Source organism: Aristolochia californica, unplaced genomic scaffold, assembly GCF_029961685.1.
Source record: "Aristolochia californica isolate CCGP_79_NKW_82.1479 unplaced genomic scaffold, dmAriCali1.0.hap1 SCAF_6, whole genome shotgun sequence".
NCBI lineage: Eukaryota > Viridiplantae > Streptophyta > Magnoliopsida > Piperales > Aristolochiaceae > Aristolochia > Aristolochia californica.
In genome coordinates, this window is record NW_027182257.1 from 1,818,483 (window position 1) to 1,839,902 (window position 21,420).

Sequence of the window (21,420 nt, forward strand, 5' to 3'; positions counted from 1 at the left end):
CGCGGGGACACGTCTACGCGTCCGATTTCAACCATCATCCGGCAGAGTCTGTGGCGAGAATCATGCCTCACACACGTGTGTAGTTCCTCAGTTTTCCCTCCTCCCTCACCCTCTGCTTCTCTCTCTACCTCCTCCTCTTCTTTCCGATCAAATCCAATGGCTTTCGCCTCGATTACTCCTTTATCCCTCAAGCTCTCAGTTCTCCCAAACTCTTCTTCTTCCGTGTCAGTTCGTACTCATCAAGAACCGCGCTCGAGACCGTGTGTTATTGCTTGCAATGGAGCAGCTGAAAGTAACGTTCATCCCGGTGAGCCAACTGCTAGATTTGAATATATTCCCGTTTCTGTTACTCCGTTCAGTTCATCTAGGTGCTTTATAAAACAATAGGGAAACAACTGTTTCTGAATAATGCAGAAGGGAAGAAGTGGCAAAAGCTTATTTCAACGGCATTAGCTGCTACCGTCATTAGCTTCAGCTCCGGTTTGCCAGCCATTGCAGATCTGAACAAGTTTGAGGCAGACCAACGAGGGGAATTTGGGATAGGATCTGCTGCTCAGTATGGTTCGGCCGACCTCAGGTTCTCTCTTTTCCTCTTTGTTGCGATTGTCTCTCTTGCCGGCTCTAACTGATTCTTTCTTACTTTTCTTTCACCCCTTAATGCGAGCAGGAAGGCGGTGCATGTCAACGAAAATTTCAGGTCATACTTGCAGCTCGTTTTTTCCCCATGTTGTAGGCCTAATTCAATGGTAGACCATCTATATTTTGATCAAAACACCGGAAATGGATAAAACATGGTCTCGTCCAACTTTCTTGGAACTAATACAAGTCATTTTGCTCTGAAACTCATGGGGCTTTTGTAAGCTGAAACCAATTGGAGCAACTACATATCAGTGGCCTAATTTTTATGAGACCTGGATTTAAGTGTCTTTGAGGTAAAGGGAAAACCAGTTAACTCTGCTTCCTGTGATAACATTGCTTACATATTGCAGACGAGCTAACTTTACATCTGCTGATATGAGAGAATCTGACTTCAGTGGTTGCACATTTAATGGTGCATACCTTGAGAAAGCTGTTGCATATAAAGCAAACTTTTCAGGTAACTTATTTAAATTTTCTTGCTCCTGGAAGCGTGTTTTTTTGTGTGGACATTTAATGAACAAATGTTTGATATTATCACTCTACTTCTGTTGAGCCTCTGTCAAACCCAATACTTTGTCTTGTATTTTGATGGCAGAAGGATCAAGAACTGTGTTAAAGTTATCTTTTATGAACTATTCAAAAAGCAAGAAAATGTTATATGAAAAATGTCAAATCTCAAGAGCAGGAAGGACAAATGAGAAGTGAACGGCAGATTGGATGATTATCATCCTTTTACTGATTCTGAAATCTGGGGTATCTAGGTGGTTCCAACAGAAAGAGGCTGTTCAATTACTAATCAGTGAAACTGTATGCTAATGCTACCTGTTGGGGCTTTTTATTTATGAATGGACCATACAGAGACTGAGCTAATTCAAGGGTGCTTGTTTTGAAGAGTAATTCTTCAAACTGAGAATGGCTTTTGTATTGTACTTGTTTACAGTCATCTGGAGATTCCATATTTGGGTGCATTTCCACCTGACACTTTTCTAGGATAATCCAGTTTAGCTTTGCAGGGCTGGGATCGTCTCAGTTGACATCCTGCTTGGAAGGAGAAATAATGTGTATTTTGGTGACTACTATTAATGGATCAAAAGACCCCTCTCTTCTCCTGCAAAATCGTCAGCGGTGATCTGAATACAGAAAAATATGATATACAGGACATCGATAACCTTAGGATGTTTGAAACATTTTTCCCATGCAGATTGGTGGAAGACCATGTAGGTTTGTTACGTTGTTTATTAAGTGGAAGACTATTCAGGCTGACAACTGCGTTTCTACAATATGAACCTTGACCATACCAATAGAATAGTGGGTTTATTAAGTGTTTCATGTGCAGCATTAGTGGATTGCGAGAGCCTAGTAATTCTAGTAGTTGAATTGAGAAAGACATCCACCTCTGCATATGTTTCATTAAACTTCATAGTTTGGCTAATTATACTGTAAGGATCATCTTGTAGGTTTATCTGGTCATATGTTGGAAACATGAAGATACTTGGTTTGCTCTAGAGTTCCAAAGAAATTACTTCTGGAAGGAGAAGCAGGTTGTGGAATCCCCTCAAATGAACTTGTTGCTAGTTCTCTAATCACGGAATATGCTTTCTACCTGTTTCAACTAAATTTATGTCAAGGACAGCGGTATTTTCAATATTTCCAGACATGCATCTAGCAACTTCAATAGCATAATAGATCAGCTAATAACGTGCACTTTATGTTAATGGATGCATAACCTTTGATGGTTATCTTGTTGTTTTTGTATTAAAGCCCCACCATGGTTGTCTTCTCAACCTACATGAGAATTTTCCGTGTACTCACAGAAGAATCGCTAAAATTTCCTTTTTCTTTTTTTCTTTTTCTGATTGGTGTCTCGCAGGTGCAGATTTGAGTGACACATTGATGGATCGCATGGTAAACAACCTTTCTGTCTCATTTCAACATGTGAACTATCTATAAATTTAGTCGTCAAATAAAAAAGAGATTTTGCCATTCATGAGGACAGATGGGAAACAGAGTATGCTAATGATGCTTGTCCCATGACATTTCAGGTACTTAACGAAGCTAATCTATCAAATGCTGTGCTTGCGAGATCAGTTCTCACCAGAAGTGATCTTGGAGGTGCAGTCATCAACGGTGCTGATTTCAGTGATGCTGTTCTGGACCTTCCGCAGAAGCAGGTAATAATAACAACAACAACTGCAACAATAACAATAACAATAATAAAGATCCAAAGCCGCTGATAAGACCTTGTTTGGCTTAAGACTTATCAGACTTAAAGCCTTTGGTTTCAACGAGGAGCCAGAGAGCTTCTTTAGTACTAGCTTGGATAAAAATTACTCTCTATGCCTTTATTCAATATTCAGCACCTCTTAAATGAGTTAGATCCCAGATAATGAACAACTTCCTGCTGAGACACTAATATAAAACACAAATCAGAAGTTTCAAATGGTAAGCAACTTTACATTCAAGATGGAAAGCAGTTCCTTTTAGCTTAAATAGTATCCAATTTGACGACTGGAAGGGAACAGCAGGAAGACGATTTAAGTGCTAAATCAATTCTGCCCACAAAGTCTTCTAACAGAGAGTTCAAAAAATATCAAATCTGAACAGAAAACTATATTGAGGTAATCTAATTGCCTTGTGGCTTTTGATGTACACCAAGTATCAGCTCAGAGTTGATATCATCTTTTTATCGGGAAATAGAGGGAGCTTGAAACCAATAATATTTATCTTTTTCCCGATTCATAACAGAACTAGGATTTCTGCTGTCTCCATTCTCATCTGCTGTTTGCTCAAATATCTTTGCAGGCCTTGTGTAAATATGCAAGCGGGGTCAATCCTATAACAGGGGTGAGCACTAGAACCAGCCTCGGTTGTGGAAATAGCAGACGAAGTGCCTATGGTACTCCATCCTCCCCGCTGCTAAGTGCACCACCACAAAAGCTGCTTGATAAAGATGGATTTTGTGACCAAGGCACTGGCCTTTGTGATGCAAAGTGATCCACAGTCCACTGCAGACCAAGAGCCCGTAATTTTGATTCCTTGTACATCAATGCCTAATATGAAGTAAATAGTTGTTACTCGTAAATGAGAAGGACACTGAAAACAAAGAGCTAAAAACCCATTGCTGTTTTATTGCAAGTCTTGTACATTAGCTTTCCAATTCCATTTTTATGCTTTCACTTTGAGAGCCAGTAGAGGATTAAGAACAATGTGCATGCCGCAATGACTGCAGAGAGGATAAGTGTGTCTCTTGAACGCTTCCTTCTAATGGCACCTGCAAATGCCAGATTGCAATGCATTGAAACATCAACTCCTGGTATGCGTAAATCTCTAAAATAAGCTGTATCAAGTGTGCAGGAGAAATGTACCTAAAAGGCCACGGATGAAGGGAAATTTGTCACTCAACTGTTTGACTTTCCCTTGAACGTCTCCAAACAAGGTCCTCTGTGTGCCCAGGACAGCCCTCGTAGTCTGAGCTTGACTAATTACATCATCTATCTGCACCATAATTTTGAAATTGGCACCATGAGAATAGAATGGGGAAAGTAATAACATGAAAAAAGCCAGCATGCTTTCATGGAGTCATTTCACAGATTCGGAGCACTGCAGTGATTATCAAGGCAACAATTGGGTTGAATTGAAACCAAAACTACCAATGCTTTAGGAAGTGAATACTAATCATTTGTCTGTTATCACGAAAGAGCTCAACCGAACACATTTAACTGAACATAATAATCTATGAGGGCCTCATCATTATAATACTAAATTATCAAAACGATTAAATCAGCTATCTGGCATGTTAGGTTAAAACAGCAAAGAACGAAATCAAAACAATGCAAGCCAAATTGTAAAAAAAAAAAAAATTTTAAAAAACCCACATTTGCATTATGTAATACAAACTTTCCCATTTAATACTAACTAGGAATCCCAAAAGTGTTTATGGCCGGATGGTTAGGAGGGAATGCCAACTTTAGGATACAATGTTGGGTTCTATTGGCCACCTTCGCCTTGTTTTTGTCCCTATTTGGGACCTTGTGTTCTTTCACTTTCTCTTTGAATAAAAAGCATCACTTTAACAAAAAAAAAATGAAACATGAAAACTTAAGCAGGCAATAAATGAGCTAATACAACAGTCTCATTGCATGGAAGAAATTTTAAGAGGAAATGGCAGGTACATGTTGTACTCATATTCAAGAAAATAGATGTAGGTACAATAACCACTAGTAGGTCAACCTAATAACTCGCCTAATGGAATTAGAGAGAGTATCAGAGAAGGGGTGAAGTTAGAATGCCATGATATCAAAATATCAGCTTTATTCTATGTCCAGGAGATCAAATTTTGAGGCTACATCTAATGCAAACCGTCTTAAGTAAAACATCAAGGAAGAGAAATAACTACAGTGGTCATTGCTGATTTAGGGAAAGTATGTCACATAGTAGGAAGTCAATTTCGCTAAGTGCATGAATGAGCACATCATAACTAGATCAGAATAATGGATGATATACACGATTTTTTTTTTTTTTAAAGGAAGAGATACAAGTCTTCTCACAATCACTGTAAAGAGCCTAAATTTAGGCGCCTTTATCTTTGCTGTTACCATGAATATACTTATGCTCCTCACTCTAGATACATCAATTGGTTTGCCTTGTTAACAAATGATAAGCAAAGGTTCACAGAAGCGTGTTGAGTTCAAATTGAATGCAAGTGATACCCAAAGTGACAATTACCAAGCTTGATCAAGAAAAAGGATGCAGAGAAATTGAAGACAATGTAATATTAAGGATATATTGACGATTGACAGGGGTAGAGAGATCAGTAACTGTGTGACAGAAGATGAGGGAGACGAAGATGAGAATGCAGAGATGGATATACAGGAAAATCGGAAGGTAATCAGAAATGAATGTGCTATTAGTTTTTATTTTTCTTTTGTGGTATTTCCACTCCTACTTTTAAAAGCAGCCATGGATGAAAAGACTTGACCCTGAGACTTCCACACATTAAAACCACCCAATGTGACCATTGAGTCCTAGCCTAAACAACAGAAGAAAAAGTTGTTGAAGATAAAAAAAAAAAAAAAAAACAAAGAAGTTTGAGATAATTTCAGTGTTCAATGGAGACTGAGAAGCATACTGATTAGAAGCCTTTTTCTGTTTTAAATGCTGAAATTATTTTACTAGCAAAACACCAAAAAATTAAGGGACGCAAATGCCACCCAGGAAAGACTAATACAGATACAATCAGAAAAACTTTGGTCCTTCCACAACAAGACATTGCTTGGAGAGACACCTTCTTTAGCAACAGAGTAGGCTGAAGAATTAGAATATCAGGGAAATTTACTCCATGGAACGGTATGAGATAAGGGATGTTTCAACTTTCTTAAGAAGTGCTCTAGTCTCTAAGAGAAAATAAAGTCTTCCACATGGAACTGTGCACTGTCCAGAAGACATCACATGCACAGAACTTTTATCCTCTCCTTCACCTCATGTAAAAGTCACAAAGAGATGAAGAGGGGTACCTCATGAGTTTCACCAAGGTTGTGATCCAAAACCATCTAATTTCCTCTGCTCTTCCTCTTTGATCTGATATGTGGTAGTCAAAGGCCAGCTGAAAATCCTCAGAAAAACTTCCGCAAGGGAGATGTGACAATCCAGGATCTAGCCAGAATTTAATTCTGAACTCCTGATCTTACGACTTTAAGGCTGTCATCCTTTGTTTCAGTTGACAAAAGCCTTCCAAATTGGAGAAATGGGGTCTGTGTATTAGTTGAAGGCAACCTCACTGCCTTGAGGATAAAAGTACAATATGGTCATAACTTTTTCTCCAAGCAGCATTCTTTTTTATGACATATCCCCATAGCCACTTTCTTAAGAGGCCGATTCATTGTATAACACTTTTTAGCACAAGGTCACATAGCTTCTTTCAGATACAAACATGCTTTGAACCCTCAAAGCACATTTTCTGCCATCATTGCCCCCATGACACAATTATCTCCATTCAACAGCCATGATCTGATTCACCACACAACTGGACTTCAGAGATGCAAAAGAAAATAAATTGATAACCTGACAATAGCAGAAGCATGTCCCCTCCTGCAAAAGATAAGAATGTCCCCTTTTCAGGTGGCAAACCCTGGCTCAGACCCTTTTAAATAAAGAGGGAAAGTTTGCCAGCTAACACCCAAAACATTTGCTCCAACAGGTTGCTTGGAACTATTTTTTCCCCAAGAAGAGCAGGTTTGGACAATCCAGCTTTTGCCAAGAGATTAGAATGATGAGCGTCAGGAGGGTTTAGTTTTGACAGTTTGATGGATGGATCCTTCTGTAAAGCAAATGGTTATCACTGAACTGAAGGATGAGATTTTTAAAAGAGAACCTGTTGAGCAAAGGCCATTGATTCAACCCCAATTTGAAGGATGTTGTCAAAGTTGGTTGAGGGACTGCCAACATACACAGAAAACTAAACATGATGGGGATGAAGTGCTAGGAAAGACTTCAGGAAGGTCAGCCTATTGATTGAACCAGTAGCTGATTGATCAGAATGGAGTACAATAACTCTAGCTGAACAGATAATAGTTTGGATGATGCTCTGAGGACAATGGATACAAGGAAACACATGGCTATATCCTTTCATAGTTGAAACATCTCATACAAAATTCAAGATATAATGTGAATTTGAAGAAGTTATTACTTTTCTAACAGTTTAAGCACACTAGTTCAGAAAGTACTAATGTCAGTGTGATGATTCCATGTAGACAAGTTCTAGTTACAGATATTTGACACACTATTCTTCAGCATCAAGATTCTAGAGGCAGACAGCACAGTGACATAAAGAGGTCAAACAAGTAGGATCAGGTGGCTCCTTGTTTCATTTTCAGGATTTACAAGACAGATTACATAAATCTTCAGGAAGTTGAATAAAAGGGGTTCCCAGTGGAGAAACAAATACACTTATGTAAACCTTCAAACGCTCTGACAATAGCTATTGGAAACACTTGTGCAGAGTAAGAAACCCCCCTTTTTTTTTTAATGAAGTGTAAGAAACCCATTACTGAATTAAAATGAAACTCATCACATAAGATAACATACTAAAAATTTATTTAACTCATTTCAACTAGTTTGAAACTCGAAACTCAAATTTGAAAACACTATTAAAAAAACCTTGGGATATGAGTCTTTCTCAATGAAAAGAAAGTACCAGGTCAAACTAAGAATAAAAATCCAAAGGTACAGGTCCAAATCAATGGGTGAGTTAATTCAAAACCATTAACAATAAAATACTCCTATAAAATATATAACTTTTCTCTGCACTTGTTAAAAACTTTTAATTATTTTTTGTCATTAAATATGCAACCTAATTTCCTGTTTGTCTCTTACAATGGTTTCTTCAAAGTTTAAATTTAATTTCAAAGCTGAAGAAAGGATGAAGGAGGGAGTTGCATTGAGTAGGTTGATATATGACTCTTTTCCTCTTCAGATACATGTTAGGTCATAGAAATGATAGGTTAAGATTGAGGAGAGGATTTTACGTAGCAAAGCCCCAACAAATTTGATGAACTCTTCCCACTCCTCCTTTCTCTTTGATGAACTCTTTCTTCAAAGCAAGAAGAACAAGACAACCAAAACAATTGTATGAGGACAAGAATGGATACAAACAGACGTGTTCAAACTGCAGTAATCCTATGACTAATGCTCAGGGGGGTACTAAAAAGTTCAGGAGGTGATGCTTAATGCTCATTTATTTACGAGTTTGCACGTTTTAGTTTTCAAGTCAAGGAATGCGAACATGAAAATATTCTTAATTATTAATACATAATTAAGATGTACGGCAGGTACCTTTTATTTGAATTGGACTGCAGTTCAAAATTGTACTTTTTGGCTTAAAACAGCAGGATTTTAAACTCGTTCATCTTACAGCAACATCTACATCTATTGAGTCAATTCTATGTAACTAAAAATGAAGTATTAAACATTTAGAAGAGACCAAAGTTAAAAGCAAACAAGGGCTGCCATGCATGATAGAAATGTAATCTTACGTGTACTATGCTCCCATGTATTGCAGCACGCTCTCGTAACAACTGCATTCGAGGTGACAAACTCCCAGATGCCTAATGGGAAGCAAAGAGCAAGAGATTATTTTAAGAAAGAGAGAACATTCAAATGAAAGACTGCAAAGTTGGGCAGGCAGTCAAATCTTCGCTCACCTTGTATTCACTTATATCATCTCTGACAGAAGTGAGAAGCTCAGCGTGCTCCCTCATGGAGTTTATATTCCCTTTTTTTCTTCTAAATTCCTAATATCATGCTCGTCGATCAATTCAGCAAAACCATAAATGATAAAAGAGCAACTTTTGAAAGTAAAAACATATTAAACGATGCTAGACTGAGCAAAACCAAAATTAAATTGCTCAACCTGGGTATACTCATGAAGTATGTCCCGGTGCCTAGCTAGCTTCTGTGCGACGGACGTAGTAGGAGCCGCAGACGCAGCACAGCGGCTCAAGGCATCATTAATGTCTAGTAGCTTCTCCAGAAGGGATTGAATTTCCATTTCCATGGACTTCCACGATCTGCTTGATCCAACTGTGGGTGACCCAGTATCTGCATCACCCCAACCCAGACATGAAAACTCTGATCACCATCCCCCACATCAATATTCAAATTGTTCCTCAATGTCAATAACAAACCACCAGTCACAGAATGAGACACAGTAGACCAGCAATTACTCCTAGACAATGAACACTTGGATCTACATTTCTCTCATTATCCCGGTACGGATGACCCAAATCTAAGTAGAACTGCGAAAACTTCTTACATATTGCAATTAGGCAAGAGAGGGAAAGAGCAGTTACCTCCTTGAGTGAATCTGCCGCCGAGTTTAGCGTAGGAAGAGAGCTTGACATCGAGATCCCCCTCGATCTTCCTGGCTTCTTTTCTCAATTCCTCCCAGCCGGCCTCTTGAAGCTCAAGACTCGGATCCACCATTTTGGCAGAAGACCTCGATTCAGCTTTCCAGTAACAAGAGACTATCTAATTAAAAGTTGAGTTACTTCTTTGGCTTTGAGATTCCCATAGTTAAAACGCCATCAAGACCTCTTCCCATCCCTCTTCCTCGCCAGTTGAGGAGTAAACGAAGATCTATCTACCTTTTGAATACGATATATGCTGAATATAATCTGTCTCAGAATTTTCAGAAGATTGCCGAGAGCAAGTGTTGATTTGAAGCCAACCTCTTACTCTGAATTAGATATAACTGCATATGAAACATAAATGGTGCTCTTCACGCTACTTCATTACCCTGTAAATCTGTAAAAAGCGAACCAGGTTAACTGGTTTTCCCCTTTTGAGTTTTATCTTTGTCAAAATCTGAAAAGGAGACTTGAGTCAACGGACTAGGCCAATCTGTGTTTGATATGTAATAACAAGTTAAACTCAACTGATTATTAACACCTTACAGAAAAATTCAATTCTCTGTTGATGCAGGAGTAAACATCATTGAAATTTGTATTGATTCATCTTAGGAAATGAATCGGTATATTGGAAACAAAATGTCGATATATATTGTTAAATTTTTACTTAAAAAAATGGAAAATGAGTTACTTTTTTATTAGGTAGTGTATTTTATTAATAAATTAAGATAAACTATAGTTTAGTCTAAATTAATATAATAATTACGAGTTAAGATTAAATTATTAATTATATTAATTATAAAATATAGAATACTCAAACAAAAATATTTATTTTTATAATCTCTACATTCTTCTTAAAATTCTCACTTTAATAATAAAAAAAATTCTCCTGAGTCAAGCTTGTGCAAGTCTGTTGCATACAAAATAAAAAAAATAAAAAAATAAAACAAATGTAAATCAGCACCTCTAAATGCCTGGAACATATTAAACAAATTTGCTATAAAATAGACAGACGGTGTAAAGCACCACCCAAGGCTAATGAATAAGTTATTAACAAATTGGTAAGGACTTGTATACTCTATATATTCACTGAGAGCTATACAGAGACTACATAAAATCCTCCACTGGCCATTAGTAGGAAAAAACGGGATCAGAGAGGCGACTCTTTTTTAGCCCACCAGAACAGTGGTCAGTGGTCACCCTTCTTAACTGCACCATCTCCATTTTATTTGTCAGGGGCTTAGAACTAGAGTACTACGTGCTTTTATTATGTAAAGACGCTGACTGCTCCGTCATATGAGCACCAGTTAACTTCATCCATCTTGCGAGGGACCTGAGAAACTCCATAACCTGCAATAAGCCAGATTGCCAACCTCGAACTTGTTAAATGAGAAAGGACCCAAAGAATGATCACTGTGGACAAAACAAAACTTTTCTTTCAAGTTCTATACCTCAGAAGGGTCCTTGAGGGAGTAAAAGGCATTGGTTTCTTTGGGCCTAGTCGACACTAAAATCCCATATCCTTTGTTGCTTTCACGCAACACCTGGTTTGTCACATGCAAACATGTCATTACAGCAAAATCCAATGAACATTCTACTTTTTGAGTAAAATTTATTGTCATTGAATAAACATATGAACTGTGCCATTTCTTTGTACCTTAAAAGCATCTTCATCGGTGCAATCATCTCCAACATAGATCGGGAGTACATCATCCGAATTACTAAGCCCTTCACAATTTTGGAAAAACAAAAGTGCAAATATCAGGAATCTGCCAAGTACTAATGTACCCCATGTTGAGACAGAAAAAAAGGCAACTAACCAAGAGACTCGAGCAAAAATTCAAGGGCTTTTCCCTTGTTCCAATCAATCACGGGACGGACCTCTAAAACCTAAATAGAATCAGAAGAACATATTAGATGGTAAGCTCATGACTTCCTCTCAGATGGTATTATTGGGAAAATAAGCTCTCTTAACTAGAAATATTACCTTCCTGCCATGTGTTAATCGCAACCTAGGGTAGCCCTTAAGAATATCATGAACAACTTGCGCAATTGTGGTCCAATGCTGTGACACAAAACCATAAACATATATCATAAATGGAACAAATCCCTGAAAAACAGCAACAACTTGAAAAGAAAACAATCTTGCAACATTCATCTCTTATAAAGATTTACCTGTTCGTCTACGTTCCTGTAATGTACAGAGACACAAAACTTATTGTTCTCAACTTTTGAACCTTTAATATCTTTAGTATTCTCGATAAGGGACCTAAAAACCTGAGACAAGTTAAAAGGACAATGAGCACAACGATATGGTCTGAAAGTGAACAGAGTTTTCTCCAAGAGTTGTTGTAATATACCTCATCGATCATGGGTAAGAATTCACTAGCAGGTTGGAATAGATTTACTTCCTTCCCCTGCAGAGCATTATGAAGAGATCAGTGATACTGAATTGACAAAACTTCAGACTTCAAGTTTAATAAGATGACAGTAGGAATATCTGTTTATAATATAAGTAAAACAAGAAAAACAACTAGTCTGAATTAATTAAGGGTTATATATCCTGTACTTCCTGTCCAAGGACTGATAATATAATCCTCAGTAACAACAACTTGCATTGAGATCAGATGCAGATCATACAACAACAGTTGAAGAATGAGAGACCCTTATGCTTTGTTTTTTACACATACTTCCTGCAACAAATAGAACATGCATGCAATTCTCACCTGCTTGTCAGTAGACCTAAGGCAGTCTGGGTGCTCGTTAATGGAAGTTGAATGAGTCACAGGGCCCATTATGTCCATTCCATGACTACCAGCATAGTAGAGCTCTGTTAATCCCACAAATTCATAAACCTGGGAAAAGATGTAATAAGATACATTAGTTAAAACCTAGCGATTAGTCCCATAACCCATAAGATAAAAAATCATGTAACTTAAAGACGAATCTCATCGAAGTACAATTTGGAACTACCTTGTCTCGGCTTCTTCCACTTATAATAGCAGTTGGGAAATACTTGGCAACATTTTTCACAGCAGCACGCATCTGGCAAAAATTGTAATTATCCCTCATATGAGAAATATTCTGAGGTGCATATTTCGTAATACAAGAGAACCAATGTGTCATGAGAGTTCGAGTTTACCTGATTAGACATAAAAGCACGTTCAGGATCATCTACAATTGGGGATAGTGTTCCATCATAATCCAAAAACAACGCTATACGCTTGCCTTTTGCAAAATTTGTGATTTGCTCAAATGACTTCACAGCGGATGGATGCTTGAGCTGCATTAGATTCAGAAAGGTGTCATAAAAAGTCATTGAAGACAAAAGTTCATCCAAGACGCAAGACCAAGATTTGGACTGTCACTAGTCAAGGCTGTGGAAGATAAAGCATTGGGATCTTTGGGTCACAGAGCCTTATCCCACTAAATCAAATATGTATGTTATGGATCATGTTCTGGTTTAATAAGACAAGAAGCTTGTGGAGAACATGAATTAATATCCTCTCACTAACAACCAATAAGTTTGACAAGTTCACCTAATTGTGTACAGTATTCTAGATTTCACACATTCGTATATGCTTGAACATATTCAAGCAATTGCCCAATGAACATGTTTCTATCCAGATCACAACTTTGTCATTACAGTGGTATTAAATTGTGAAACCAAATATCTGACAAGTGATTAAACAAGACAGTATTAGATAGCAAGTCTCATTGACAGCTTTTTCCGAGATAAACAAGATTACTAGATATAAATAAACTTACCACCCAAGAATTGTAAGCAGCTTTTTCATCTGAACCCGAGTCAAAATTGCTCTCCTTGCTCAATTTCTTACGAGGGGGTGATGAGGATTGCATGGCATCCAGCCAACTACTAGCACGGAAATCATCAAGCTTGCTAGGTATAGCCTTTCTCCTGGGAATTGTTAAGTACAGCCCAGAAGAAAACACTGTTGCCGCAGGGGCAGAGCATGAAAACAGACTAGAATGAATCCCAAGTCTTGACTTGTTGATAGGAACAGGTTCAGTAAGGACAGGTGCAGCATGGTTAGACTTTAGGTCCATTGGATCCAGTTTATTTGCTAACCTTAAGGCCAACAATAATAGTTAAGTTGCCTGAAAGTGATCAGAACCCAAGTGTATTGTTCACAACGTCTCCACTATCTAACCAACTCTTTTATCAATGAAAAACCACCTCTTCAGAGTTTTCTTGTCAGTGCTGTTATGCGAGCAGCCCATCAAGCATAGATATCCTGAAAACTGAACAGATGAATCTTGTCTTACAACCAAATTGTACGTGAAATATAGTGAAATTCAGTCAGAATTAAGTATGCACTGAAGCAGTTTAAGATCTAGCTAAATACCTTGTCATCTCCAAAACTATACTGCATTTATAGCTGAGATCTAGGCATTTGGATGCAAATACATGACACCAGAGAAAAATAAGATTGCAAATTCACAATCTCCTTACTCCACTACTCTGCATGGAAGAAAATATAAATGAGAAGTTGAAAAGTCCAGATTGGCAGTTAAGTGTAATAGCAATATGGAAAGAGGATTCAACAGAAAATTTTTCTCAATTGATGGAAACATGAAATGTCAGCAAAAATAGAAATTGCTCTAGCCAAAAGATGTTTCTTATTCAAATCAGTGTCGCAGACACCTGCAAACTAATTCAATTAATTATATCATTAATTGTTAACGGGTAAAAAGATTAGCTTTATCAAGAGTAGATGTGATTTTGTCCATGCAAAGATCATCCATGTGCACATTTTCTTATTCAAATCAGTGTCGCAGACACCTGCAAACTATTTCAATTAATTATACCATTAATTGTTACTGTGTAAAAAGATTAGCTTTATCAAGAGTAGATGTCATTTTGTCCAAGTAATAAGGTCATCCATGTGCACAGCAAACAAGTGAAAGTGTAATTATACTAAATACCAAAAAAAAAAAAGAAGCTTTGATTTTCAATACACAAGCATCCATAAAGTGAAGATTGTATGTGTTTCATTTCTGAAGTACAGAACTTCTTTAATGAAAATTACTCCAGCTACACCATTTTTTAACTACATTACACTAAATGCTCCCTGCAAGAGTACAGGTGAAAGAGATATATCAAAGATAGAATTTGGAAAGCATAGCAGCTCAAAAACCAATAACAGCTAAATCTAGACTCATTGAAGTCACCAAAGGTGTTTGTAATAACATCCAGTTTTATTTTTATTTTTATTTTTCGACTGTTGATTAGACTTGCTTCACCTTTTCTCTAGGTGAGAGACTTCAACCAGAGACCTCACAGTATAAACCCCTCATGTAGCCATTGAGTCACGCGATATAAATAAGCAATTACAGTTGGTTTACTAACAGTGAAAATTGAATGGTGCATTTAAACACGCGGCAATTAGACTCAAATTTCCACTTCAAGTGGGCATTCCAGCATAATTGTAGGATGCTTGGTGGACTAACAGTGTAAGTAACACAGGCTGTGCCATTTGGCAAAAGTCTCTCTTTTCAAGAAGGGCATTATCTTGCCAGCCACTCACAATTAATTTAACCAACACTTAAGATTAAAAGCTTTCTCAGTAGAAAAGTATTCTCATCTTGGCTTGAAGGTCTTAGGGCCCGACTATTAAATGTTGGAGACAGAATAATCACTGGGCATCTCTCACAAGCTCTCTAGAGGTATAGTTAGGTTTGGTACCAGTTCTTAAAAGCTAGTTATTGACAGAATGACAGCCAACTCATAATAGTATGGACCCTGCACAGACACCGCTTCTTCTCCTTCTCATTCAGCTTATAAAATCTCGATAAGAAAATAAAAAGTTAGAAGCAATAGGATAAATAAAAACAAATGATTATGTTGTTTATATGGCAAGTATATTAAATAAGTGGTCATGCCAATTATTATATCAAACAACTTGCACAAGTTGGGAGTTCCCTAAACAGATAAAATCATCCAAAAAAAGGAAAATGTAAATTTGTCTAAATTAGTCCATAGAAGAAATTTTAGCACTGACCGACACATATGAGTTCAGATTTGACATACGCACTAAGCAGATCTCACCCCCTATATCGCCAAAAAAGGCTGTAGTTCTTTGTTTACAGACAGAATAATTAAAAGCAAATCATAAAGTACATGAAAAAATACTAAAAAGAAAAAGGACTAAATCTTTCTACTATAAATGTAAATCTAAATTAAAAAGGAGAGAAAAGGAAAAAGGAAGAAGGAGACTGAGGTGAGTAATTTCCTTCAAGCTTTATGGTAAAGCTTAATTCTTTTAGACAATACTAGAGTTTTTTAAAATATTTAGTTATCACCATAAAGGCATAAGTACATATTCAGCTAATAGATCATCACGCATACGATATAAAAAGTTCATTCATAAAACCAAAATAAATTAAATTTGTCACATATGAACTAGAAACACATCAAATGAACTTTTTAATCGCACTACTCATTGTTCCAGAAAAGTCGTTTTAAATTAATCGTTGCCAGTTACTCCGAAAAGAAATCAGAAAAAACTCGTTTCATATTGCTGAACAAGACAGAGATTTTGATTCGCCGTCAAACATCATTTGTCGGACAGTAGCATCATGGACAAAAGAAATAAAATAACATGATACCAACGGACAGACGGTGTGGAGCTATCGCCTCGAAGGATTAGAAACTGATGTCAGCAATAGTTGTATACAGTGAAAATTTACCGTGACTCTAACTAAACAGTCAAACTGACACGAGATTTTCCAACAATAAAATAATACATCCGGAGAGAAAAGCCTGGATCTCATGACTCAGTCAACAGAAAACTACAACTCCCAGGAGAAAGCTCCATGGCGGATTTCCCCACAAGAAAGCTCTCACGGAGACGATTCGAAAGGTCCGGTACCCCCTCGGGCTATTCATTTTCGACAACACAAAGCTCTACGGTTCAGAAACGACGAAGCATTTCATGCCGAGGATCGCATGAAAGCACCGTCAAGCAAGAGAGTATCGGATTTAAAAAAAAAAAAAAAAACAGAAAGTTAATAATCTATCAAATTTTAGAAAGGAGATGTCGGAAGATTAAAGAACAGTTTGCATCACGAAGGAACATGCGTGCAACAACGTTTCCTCCGTCGAGTTTCAAGAGCATTGCAGACAAACCTCCGAAACATAAAAACGAGAGAGAAAGAAATCATGCAATACCTGATTGACGAATCCAGAACCGATAATCCTCCCCTCAGCCGGTAGGGCACACGAACGAGGATCCTAAAAATGCAGGAGCAGAATCGAGAAGATTGGGAAAGAAACCCGGCGAGAATGTCTCTCGAGAGAAGAAAAAAGCGGAGCACCAGGCGAAAAGCAGCCAAGCAGCGGAGAGAAAATGGAAACAAGAAGAAGAAAAGAACCTCACTCGGAGAAATGGAGATGGAAAACTGCAGGAAATCGGGAAAAAAAAAAAAGAGCGGAAACGAGAGAGCAGGAAGAAGAGGCAAGCGTAGCGGAGCTTGGGTATTTATAGAGTTACGTCGCCTAAGAGACGTGCCAAACAAGGCAACACGGTTGTTGAATACGGATGACAACACCAGAAATTAGAAAATTATATATTTAGTAAAAACCTTGACACTTGACAGAGACACCTTTTTTTCTCTCTTTTTTTTTTTAAAATAATTTTATTTCATTTTTTCTATTTTAAAAATAACACGTCATAAATAACTTAATACTGTGTCGAGGACGCGTTCGTTTCGAGTTCCGAGACTCCTCGACCTCTCAGAGCAGTGTCGGAGCCACGGCGACAGATAACCGGAGAGAAGCCAAGACACGTGGGGTCATAACAAGATGACGACACTCGTGACCGAGCGTGCAATGATATGCCACGTGGCCTACAGCAGGAGCATGGCTCCCACGTAAGGAAGGCCATGAGCTGTTGGCGAGCGACGGCGCGGTGGTTTACGACCGGCCGCCAAAACCTATCCACGTATCTCAGGGACACGTGAGGAAATCGCCTCTCTTTAGTCGCAGGGGAGCGCGTGCAGGGGCGGTACTTCACGTGGCCCCACCGCCGAGCTGGCCCCTTAAGAGACGACTCAGTAAAATAAAAAATAAAAAAAAATTATGATAACCGTCAAGTCGCGACTAGACCGGGGCGGGCCCCACGGTTGGTTGTTGGTTGTTTCTCGGGATCTTTCGAAGCGGTCTGTCGTCAAACTTTAGGAAGGTGAACCCTCACCTTCGCCGCTCTTTTCTGGACGTAATCGATTCTCCCTTTCTCCTCCTCTTTTAACTTTCCACGGTACCTGCGCCTTCGGAGTTCGGGTTATTATGATTCCACCAATGGGAACCGGAAAAAGAAATGCGTCACCCCGTCTAAACCGTAAACTACGCCGCGCATGAAAGCGCTGGTATGGTACGGCCAGGAGCCACCACCTAGGATCCACGAGGCCGCCGTTGTCGCGACATGAGAAGACAAAAGAGGACGGGCCCCACGGCAGATGGCTTTTCCCTCGCTTGTAATCATTGATCTCACTAAAATAATGATGTGGCAACACGTGGGAAGACGGTGATGGGTGAGACAACGTGGCTCTGACTACACTGTTTGACTCGGAGCTGACGAGGACGAAAAGAAAAACAACCTAATGAGGAACCTTCTTCCGTCTACATTCGCCTCGGAAAGCCTCGACTGGAGCCGAAAGGTCGCTTCAACCGTGGAAAAATTGGAAGAGGTTAAGCGAAGCAATTAACCGCCGGTTACGGCATTGGAGTTTCTAGAACGTCAGTGATGCTGAACCGACCGTTTATGGCCGATCGATGATGAATCTATTCACTGCTACCGCTGGATGACGAAGAGGCTTTAGGTTTTAGTTTTTCTATTTCGTGTGCGTGCTTGGTGTTTGCTGAAAATGCCCGTGTCAGAAGGGGAGGGGGAAATTGCGATCGCTTGGTGTTCCGGTCAATGGAGGTGGGTGACGACGACCTCGCGTCATACATGACACATGGGTGGGACCTTCCTGTTGCTTGACATGGGACGAGCTACCTCTTATCACTGCCCGTTAATGGAGGGCAGGGAGAACCTACAAGCCGCGCCTACCCAGTGCTCACCATTTGGTTCTAGAAATTTTCCAGCTGGAGAAGCATAAACAAGTCTTTTTTAATGTCAGATTACTGTTTTCTGAATAACGAGTGCCCCACGAGGCGGAGCAGCCTTTAAAGCCTTTTACTCTAATTCCAGAAATCCTCTGAAGGTTGTGAAGCTTTTCAGCATTCGGTGAGTTATTTGTCTTTTCTCGTTCCTCGTCTTCTTTAGCTTCATGCATCCAGTGGACCAGTACCCAGTACGCCTCTTTAGAATGGGATCCTACTTTCCCCACCACCCTCTTTTTTTCGTTTTTCAGGATAAATCGTAGCATTCTTCGAGTAGCCTGATTATCAGTGTCAGGGCAGAAACCAGAATTACCGTAAGGAAATTACCACAGGAGCGCCAAACAATGAAAAAGCCATAGGAATACATTGACTGAAAGAAAGGGATGGGTATAAAAGATTTATTCTCCAGCCAAGGTTTTAGAATCTAAAGAAGCGGTTGGTGGGTTGTTGCTTGCAGTGAGGTGGTTTAGTTCTATTTTAGAGTCTGATTCTCTTGAACATCATACATGTCTTTTTTATAAAGAGGTTCCAATAATCTGTACCATTTAAATCCCACACCATATGGCAGTAGAAATAACAATTAAATTAAAACATTTGATGGGTTTAATATTATCAGCTGAGAACTTGTCTGTCTTTGTTTTCTTTCTTTATTCAATCAACTATAACAGACTATCAGGTTCTAAAATCTGTTGCCATGTGAATCACGAATCAACAATTCGAGTTACGGAAACCCAGAATTTTATATCTGCAACTTGTAGAAATTTATGGGTATAGAAGCTCAAAATACAGAGCAAGAAGAGCAGATGATTTGCCATTTCTGACAATCTAATTACCAATATTATCTCTTCAAACTTCTGCAGCTCCTTCGGAAGCACGTATGTGAACAGAAGCAGTTTGAACTGACCTAAGAACGCACGATTTGAATTATTTAACGACAACTTGTTGACGAAATCTACTCTGTGTCTCCCCACAACACTAATCTTCCGCCTGAATCGGCTTTGAGATTGAAAAACGCACGTCCGCTTCCGTGTACATTAATTTATTGGGCTGCAACTGCTCAGGTACTTGCAGCTTTATGAGTAAACAGGATTGACAGCGGACAGAAGAGGAAGACAAAGTATTCCCATTGATGAACCAGTAAATGGTAACAGCAGTCTACATGAGAAAGCATGCTCAGACCTTGTTAGCTTACCATTTTTATCACAGATGCAGACTTTTCTCCTTGGAGGTTCTGCTTCTTCGGCAAGACCTGAAGTGACCGAAAGAAGAACAATTCTAACGAACAAGTGGTGGCAGGTTCCTGTGGGTTGAGCGAAAAGTTTGCTGTGGTCTGCAAGTCTGCTTAAACCTCTTGTGAGATGGTGCCCATTGCAATATTTGAAGAAATAAAATATTAGATCGTTTAAACAAATAACCTGTGATCAATTCTTATTAATTTTCAGTATCAGATACAGTTGCAAGTTCTAATATTTTGCAGAAAGGATCACAAAAAGAGGGCTTCAAGAGGTAAGTTCCAAGTATATGTGCAGAGTTCATCATTTAAGTTCGTCAAACATGCAATAAATCTGCTTTGAACTGTTGAATTACGCGACTGTTCATCTGCCGGCTTCAAACGACCCAGTAAATGAACTTTAAAGCATTTTTCTATCTTCAGCGATCCTCTGTGGATCCCCAGAAAGGGTTATCAGTTGTTCCTTTTCCAGAAGTTGAACTTTATAAAAATCTAGTTAGTTTACTTCAGCCACAAGAATTGAGATACTCTAGCTGCAGCTACCAAAACACGTTCCCCTTTTGAAAATCAAACAATGTAAGCTTCTGATATTTTTTTCTTAAATGATATACAAAGCATGAGTCATGAGTCATGTGTCAGCATGTTCTGTTTTGAGGTTGACACCAATTGCTCCTCTCGGCTTGGTTATAATTATTTTCTTTGCCTTAGTTTCCCATGCAGTTTCGTCTTCAAATTTGACAAGTACAGGTCAAACAGAGAGAGGAGAGCAGATTCAGATTGTGAAGCCATTAATAACTTGGGGAGCAGGGTAGTCGTTTTTTTTTTTTTTTTTACCGATTCAAGTCAAACTTTAAACCGACAAGTAATTGTGTTTCAGTGTTTGCTTGCAGGAGAGAACTGGGCTGTTTTTTTAGTTTTTTGTATTTTTTTTTACGTTGTCTGCCAAATGTAACCAGACTTTTTTTAAATTGGTTGTCGTGAAGCATTCGAGATGGACGGAGAGGCAACAGCAGATGGTTGAGAGGGAACTCGTTTCGATTTGACGCCCACGTGGTAGCGAGTACCGACCTTTTCCGTATCAAATCAGCCCATTTGCATTTATTCTCGTCGTCGTCTTCCTCCGTTACCTCCAGCCAGAAGCAGGAAATTTCCTTAATAAGACTGCTGCATGGTTCTAGACAGCGAGAGTTGATTTTGACAACGTCTACGGCTTTCTGAACAGCGTCACTTCCATCAAACCACTCAAACTGTACATCAGAAATGGACAAAACGGGAACTGTTTGGGAGGGACCCAATCCAAATGATAGCAATTATTTTTGGGTAAAACAGAGATAGCAAATGTTTCTGAGAGGAAGGCTGTCGCCTCTCCGGTCAGATAAGTCTCGTCCAGCATCACGTCCGCTTAGATGCAACTGACAAAAGAGATTCAGCTGCTTTTCTTTTTACTAGTTCGGGACTGTGGCTCTGATGGGGAGTGATAAGTGAAAACAACAGCGAAACAACTTCCGTACAGCAGCGAG

At 38.8% G+C, this 21,420-nt stretch overlaps 3 protein-coding genes across 3 annotated transcripts; 1 reads left to right on the forward strand and 2 right to left on the reverse strand.

Moving 5' to 3' along the window:
- Positions 1 to 91: 91 nt before the first annotated feature.
- LOC137934477 (thylakoid lumenal protein TL20.3, chloroplastic) lies at positions 92 to 3,763 on the forward strand. The gene is made up of 7 exons (XM_068778840.1): positions 92 to 307; positions 415 to 577; positions 668 to 697; positions 990 to 1,096; positions 2,510 to 2,544; positions 2,682 to 2,810; positions 3,442 to 3,763. The coding sequence occupies exons 1-7, from the start codon at positions 157 to 159 to the stop codon at positions 3,631 to 3,633; spliced, it is 807 nt and encodes a 268-aa protein (XP_068634941.1). The 5' UTR covers positions 92 to 156; the 3' UTR covers positions 3,634 to 3,763.
- On the reverse strand, positions 3,734 to 9,857 carry LOC137934478 (Golgi SNAP receptor complex member 1-2). Its single transcript, XM_068778841.1, has 6 exons — positions 9,486 to 9,857; positions 9,047 to 9,234; positions 8,838 to 8,927; positions 8,670 to 8,741; positions 4,005 to 4,134; positions 3,734 to 3,910 (listed from the first exon to the last, which is right to left on the reverse strand). The coding sequence occupies exons 1-6, from the start codon at positions 9,616 to 9,618 to the stop codon at positions 3,813 to 3,815; spliced, it is 711 nt and encodes a 236-aa protein (XP_068634942.1). The 5' UTR covers positions 9,619 to 9,857; the 3' UTR covers positions 3,734 to 3,812.
- A 655-nt stretch (positions 9,858 to 10,512) lies between these two features.
- Positions 10,513 to 13,709, reverse strand: LOC137967208 (probable trehalose-phosphate phosphatase F). The gene is made up of 11 exons (XM_068813695.1): positions 13,311 to 13,709; positions 12,685 to 12,825; positions 12,516 to 12,587; positions 12,269 to 12,397; positions 11,903 to 11,959; positions 11,718 to 11,819; positions 11,530 to 11,607; positions 11,363 to 11,432; positions 11,200 to 11,270; positions 10,994 to 11,086; positions 10,513 to 10,892 (listed from the first exon to the last, which is right to left on the reverse strand). The coding sequence occupies exons 1-11, from the start codon at positions 13,608 to 13,610 to the stop codon at positions 10,797 to 10,799; spliced, it is 1,209 nt and encodes a 402-aa protein (XP_068669796.1). The 5' UTR covers positions 13,611 to 13,709; the 3' UTR covers positions 10,513 to 10,796.
- Positions 13,710 to 21,420: the final 7,711 nt, after the last annotated feature.

Excerpts from the sequence above, each read along its gene's own strand:
- LOC137934477 (XM_068778840.1), top strand. The coding sequence starts at position 157 with ATGGCTTTCGCCTCGATTACTCCTTTATCCCTCAAGCTCTCAGTTCTC. Across the intron at positions 308-414 it reads TGAAAGTAACGTTCATCCCG|AAGGGAAGAAGTGGCAAAAG; the intron begins GTGAGCCAACTG and ends TGAATAATGCAG. Across the intron at positions 2,811-3,441 it reads TGGACCTTCCGCAGAAGCAG|GCCTTGTGTAAATATGCAAG; the intron begins GTAATAATAACA and ends ATATCTTTGCAG.
- LOC137934478 (XM_068778841.1), bottom strand. The coding sequence starts at position 9,618 with ATGGTGGATCCGAGTCTTGAGCTTCAAGAGGCCGGCTGGGAGGAATTG. Across the intron at positions 8,742-8,837 it reads ATGATATAAGTGAATACAAG|GCATCTGGGAGTTTGTCACC; the intron begins GTGAGCGAAGAT and ends GCTTCCCATTAG. Across the intron at positions 3,911-4,004 it reads CTTCATCCGTGGCCTTTTAG|GTGCCATTAGAAGGAAGCGT; the intron begins GTACATTTCTCC and ends TGGCATTTGCAG.
- LOC137967208 (XM_068813695.1), bottom strand. The coding sequence starts at position 13,610 with ATGGACCTAAAGTCTAACCATGCTGCACCTGTCCTTACTGAACCTGTT. Across the intron at positions 12,588-12,684 it reads GTGCTTTTATGTCTAATCAG|ATGCGTGCTGCTGTGAAAAA; the intron begins GTAAACTCGAAC and ends AATTTTTGCCAG. Across the intron at positions 11,608-11,717 it reads ACAGGAACGTAGACGAACAG|CATTGGACCACAATTGCGCA; the intron begins GTAAATCTTTAT and ends TTTGTGTCACAG.